Below are 6,000 nucleotides of genomic sequence, written 5' to 3'. Positions count from 1 at the left end.
CTTTTTAAATAATCAACACTACTGAGTCATTTAGCTCTTGTTCTACATTTATATTTAAGTGCAGACTTTAAGAACAAGCTGAGGTGAATTTTACAGGAATGACAGAAGACACGGTGTGGAGGTCGGGTGCTGGAAGAAGTGTCAGAGTGAGGAAAGTGGCGGCTTAAATACAATATTTGTAGCAGAAAAGTTTAAAGAGAATTAAGTTTGCTTCCAGAAACAGGGAAAAGCAGAGATCATCTTGTTCAGACAAAAGCAGCAGTATGAAGTCAGAGATAGCAGGGTGTCACAAGGAGACGAGCTGTTCATTTACAATCACTCTCATGCACTCATTTGTGACATTTTGTAGACTCTGACTGACTCCCTGTCTTCTGACTTCACATGGATTTAAAATCAACTTTACTGAACACAAAACATTAAAGCATTAAAGCATATTGTTAGATAAAATATTTAAATAAAACAGTGATAACACTTCTAACCTGCTGATCGTGTATTTATTGGGACTAAATAGAAATGTACAAACTAATGATTAATTACTTATATAATTAGTCTTTTATTATTTTAACAATAATACAAAAAGGTCATTACTCACTCCAGTGTCTGTAGTTTGTAATGTTCATCATCCTTAAGAGCAGAGAGCAGCTTCTTTCCTGAGTCTCCTATTTTATAATTCAAGGTCAGATTCAGTTCTCTCAGGTGTGAGGGGTTTGATCTCAGAGCTGAAGTCAGAGCAGCACAGCCTTCATCTGAGACACCACAACACCACAACCTGTAGAGAGACACAATGACACACTCTTCATCACAGATCATACACAGGATAAGGAGTATAGAAGATGAAGGAATGAATAATATTCATGTCTTGTATAAACCAGATTACTTGCTGATCATTTAAATAGATATTCCTGAATTATAAATCTAATGGAGAGTAAAAAATGTCTACAATTGGATCCATCAGGTTCTACAGGTTTAAAAGTGAAATTCACAATAAATAAAAATTCTACAGAAAAACTGACATAAAGACAAAAAGATTCCAGAAAGAAACATCCAAAAAAGTGTGAAAGTGAATCTGATGACATATTCTGCTTAATTTAATAAAATCTGTAAGATTAACAGTCGTCAGTTTTACACATTATTTTGTCCTCGTCTCAGAAGCAGGTGTACATTAGCACAGTGTTGTTGAAGCGGTTGCCAGATCCCCGGTTTTCTGATATGTCTCTCTCTATGACTTATATGTTAATCACTTTTGTTCTTTTGATGTAACATAATAAACACTGTATTATAAAAAACACAGAGAAATTGTACATGAATGATGGATTGTATTTAATTAAGCTTGGCACATTGACTAGCTATATCTGAAGCACAGGTAGATTAGTCAGACTTGAAGTCTTTTACTCTTTCCTAGTCAAGTGTGGAGAGAGATGTATGGCTTCGAGGTCTGGGAGACTGGTTTTGAATTGACTCTATTGATAAGAGACCATAAGGACTGGACATGGCCTGCTGAAGTCTTAAGGAGGTTTGGAGTTCAGGGCTCAGTCTATATAGATGAACAGTCTATTCACAGAGAGAGGAAGTTCATTATCAGTTCAGATGAATATAAATCCAAACAGCTCGTATCCACTAGAACTCTTTTGTCTACACGGATGATGCAAATGCATTTCCTCTCGTCTGTCTGTCTCCGGGTCTCTCTATGACTGACATGTTAATGACTGGTTCTTTTGATGTTCGGGACATAGCACCTGGACAAATGTTTAAATGTTCTCTCTTTACTGAGAATAAACAGAGATCTTCAGACATCATGCTCGTGTCTGTGTGTGTGTGTGTGTGTGTGTGTGTGTGTGTGTGTGTGTTGTCTTTCCTGGGGTTCAGGCTGGTAAGAGTATCGAGTATCATTGTCGCAAAGCAGCTTCATAGGACCAAAAGAAAATTATGAAAATATTGTATGAAATGTGAAGAAAAAAAAAATCTATCAAAATGATCAGGTTGTAATAAACATGATTAAGAGAAAATCACACACATGCAGCACAATTTTCCTTTCTCCTATCCTTTATTTGGATCAATATTGTTTCTTCTTTGACTGCACTTTCTCCCTTAATTATTATTATTATTATTATTTGTAGTAGTGCTTATTATTAATGATGATGATGATTATTATTACTTTTGCTTCAGTAATTTACATCCCTAATGTAACTTTATGTTTGACTGCACAGTTAAATGCATGTATATATTTTTAATCTGTTTATTTCTGTTATTTTGTTATTACATTTTACATGAAAACATTTCTATTGTGCATCAGACTTTAACATGTAATATATCTTTCGATCGTGATTAATCAGCACTGTTTTCCTTAAAAATATCACTTTGTTGATTTTGTCATTACTTCCATCTACATTTAATACGAGGATGTTTGGCTGCTGAATGTTGCTGAACAGATAAGGAGGCGATAAAAACCAATAATGAGTCCATAAATACGCTTAAAAATTAATAATGACTTAATAATGGAGATAAAGAATTAATACCAAGGCGTTTCCGAGGAGTTAATGTCCGGAGAGGGTAGCCGAAATTTTTGAACATGTTTCAACTTCCCTCCTGATACTAACAACTAATTTGCAAATAATAATAATAATAATAATAATAATAATAATGAGTAAATTGGGCTCAGTGGAATGGGGGCCTAAAACGTAACTCAGACTCTCTTCTTTTAAACCTAACAATGTGCTTCCCTTCTTTTGTGCAAGATTTAGTGCGAATCAAAAAAGTGGAAATTCAGTGGAAATGAAACAAGAAATAATTATTAATACTGTGTTCTGTGTTCTCACTGTGTTCTTATTACCAGGAACTTGTCATAGTTTTAATGATACTGTTTCCATAAGGCAAGAACAAAAATCACAATCATAATTAAAGATTAAATAAGGTTTATTCTCTGTTTATTTTATATTTTACTTAATATATTTTATAAATATGTTTTGATTGTTTTCATCTGTAAAAACATATGCAGTGTATTTTCTTTGCTGATAGTAAATTATTAAACCGTGTGTGTGTGTGTGTGTGTGTGTGTGTGTGCGCCTCTCTCCTGGTTCGGGGTCAGCTGGTATCGTATCGAGGTGTAACGGAAGCAAGACAATAATTCTTCTTCATTAAACTCGTATTAAACTTAAGAATTTAACCCTTACATAACATCACACCACACGTCATTTAACATTTCACTGCATATCAGACTGTTTATGGTGACAAATAAGATTTGAATTTGATTCACGTGTCTGTGGCATTGTTGGTGGATGAGGCGTCTCTGTGTGTTAGAATTCTTAAGTAGCTCGATTTTGGTAAACGACGTCAGGACGAAACTGCTGCATCAGAAACACTTAAAATCAATTAAAATATCAGTGTGTGTGAGAAGGGGTTGTGTGTCTGGGTCTTTCATTCACTAATCAGCTACCAGGTCATACGGATCGATGTTTTTGATCTCTACAAGTTCTTTAAAAATATCACTGCTTGGCACCGACATTTAACTTCTCCTAGTAAGGTCCCTTTACTTTAGGTTTACTCTTCTTCATCTCGAAAGAAAACACCATGAAACAGATCTAATTTCTTACTTTCTTTGCTCAATTGCTTAAATTGCTTTTTAAAAGCTCAGTGAAAGAACTATTAATAAATACTGCATGGTTTTAATACTGCTTCTATTATACAGATCTGGCAACCCTGTTTATAGCAGTTAGATGGAGACGAATGTTCACTGACAAAATAAACATTATTTCAGCTTTAAGACCAATAAAATGTTTCTCATTTGCATTTCCCTGCTGCTTTTAAACCCTACAGCTCACACACAGTGCATTTAGTTTGTGTCCCAGGTGCAGTTTGTGTGATTAGTTACAGTGTTTTAGTAAATTTCACAGTCATTTCAGACACACTGCAGTCACATCAAGTCATGTTTTGCTCTGCAGCTTCTCACATACGTACATCTGACCCAAAGACTCTGTGACAAATCATCAGTGTGCAGTGAAAAGAAACAATCTTCCTCCTCAGGACATTGATGATCAACCTAAAACTTCTGCTTCAGTCTCACTATTAGAGAATGTGTCTTACTGAGGAGCAGGTCATGTGACTCTCAGAGAGATGATCTTACCACAGTGTCTCCAGTTTACAGTCAGGATTCTTCAGTACAGCACAGAGACACTTCACTCCTGAGTCTCCTACTTTATTATAGGACAGATCCAGTTCTCTCAGGTGTGAGGGGTTTGATCTCAGAGCTGAAGTCAGAGCAGCACAGCCTTCATCTGAGACACCACAATCACGCAACCTGTAGAGAGACACAATGACACACTCTTCATCACCAGATTTCAATCTTCATTTAAGACCTATTTTAAAGCTGATGTGTTTGTAAAATGTCATGATTTTTGTTAGGTAGTTTGAAATTAAGTTCATAGTTTAAACGATAGAATGTATTGTCTAATGTGTTAGTGCTAAATCTTATGTACTTCACTTCATGTTTAACAATTATTCAGTTAAATGCTCAATGCTTTTTTCAGACAAGTTTATAATGAAAAAATAAATATTATAATATATAATATATTAAGTGTAATACATTACAGATATACTTCAATTTCCTTATGTAATGTGTCAGGTACAGTATGTACGTTACACAGCCATATACTTTAAAGAGTGATTCTAACTATATAAGCACACAATTACTAAGGAAAATATTCATAAAAATATTATAGTCTTGGCTTTGCGCATCTATTTATAAACAATTTTTTTGTGCAGCCTGAACTAATCGTATGCTAATTAGGCCTTTAATGGCACTGAGATCACGTGACCTGAGCCCTTATTATAATTTTCTTCAAAACAACCATCATAGTGGACACAGAGGAAACTTGCAACAAAGACGTAAGCGTTTTACAGAATCTGCCAAGAAAAATCTTCACTCGTTTGGTTTTCCGACATTCCGACGTTTGTTTTGACTCCTTGTCACATTTGCATAATATTTATTAGCTCTGTCAAAGATTGGCATATACACAGGATCAGCCTTGTCTGTGTTCAATTATTTCAATGTTTATACAACAAATTGTACATTTATATTCTATAGTGATTATTTTCTTCTTTTCATTTTAACGTACAATCCTACACATTTAAATTGTGAGACTATATGCTCCAATTGAATATTCTTCTTCTTCTTCTTCTTCTTCTTCTTCTATGTATGGTCTGTGTCTTTAGCATGTAAAATTACACGTGAATTGGGTTTTTGTATAATTTAATTACATCATAAATACACTCACTACCACACTAAAAACAGCTTTAAGTATAAACATATACAGTATATTATAGCAATATAACTTCACGTATACTAGTCATTAGTCCATCCTAGTCTTTGGCATGCTAGGATTTAATATACGTAGCATTGTTTCTCATGTCTTAGAATTAATTAATTTTGTTAAAAAAAATAAAATAAAAAATCCACTTTGGTTTAAATTACTTTGTTGCTGTCTCATTTTATATTTTGAATTTTGAATATAAATTGACTTCTTAAAATAAAACGGCTTTGGTGAGTGTGAGTTATTGTGGAAAATTGTGTTTAATTTTATAACTGTAACCAAATGGTAGCTTTTTCCTCAACACAAAATGAAAACATAGAACACTGACGAGAGCTTCACCCCAACCTTCAGGAGTAGAGCTGAGGGAATTTAAAAAGGTTAAGTACACTGTGAAAATTATTTTATAAAATGGAGAAAGAGAAAAAGGATAAAAGTATTTGATGGGTTTATTAAGGGCGATGGGACTAGAAAAAAATATAAAAAAAAAAAAAGATTTAAAATGAAAGAAAGTGGAGGGAGATCAAGACCAGAAGGTGGTGGTAATGCAACATAGTGGATGCCAACCGCCAGTAAACACCAAGAAGATAAAGGACTAACTACATCATCAACCTGAGGCCACTGTTGCCATGGGTTACTAGACACAGGCGCTGACCCTCTGTCGGCATGTTAAATACGTTGAAATGTTTATTTTGAA

At 34.3% G+C, this 6,000-nt stretch overlaps 1 protein-coding gene across 1 annotated transcript in view; it reads right to left on the bottom strand.

The window, feature by feature from the left end:
- Window positions 1-588: 588 nt before the first annotated feature.
- LOC128534119 (NACHT, LRR and PYD domains-containing protein 12-like) overlaps window positions 589-6,000 on the bottom strand; it is a 483,267-nt gene continuing 477,855 nt past the window's right edge. Inside the window, exon 16 of the mRNA XM_053508420.1 lies at window positions 589-769. Within this exon, the coding sequence (XP_053364395.1) occupies window positions 589-769 (181 nt within the window). The remainder of the gene's footprint in view (window positions 770-6,000) is intronic.

Source organism: Clarias gariepinus, chromosome 12 (assembly GCF_024256425.1).
Source record: "Clarias gariepinus isolate MV-2021 ecotype Netherlands chromosome 12, CGAR_prim_01v2, whole genome shotgun sequence".
NCBI lineage: Eukaryota > Metazoa > Chordata > Actinopteri > Siluriformes > Clariidae > Clarias > Clarias gariepinus.
The sequence above is the reverse complement of the archived record's forward strand: the minus strand, read 5'-3'. Positions and strand labels throughout refer to the sequence as shown.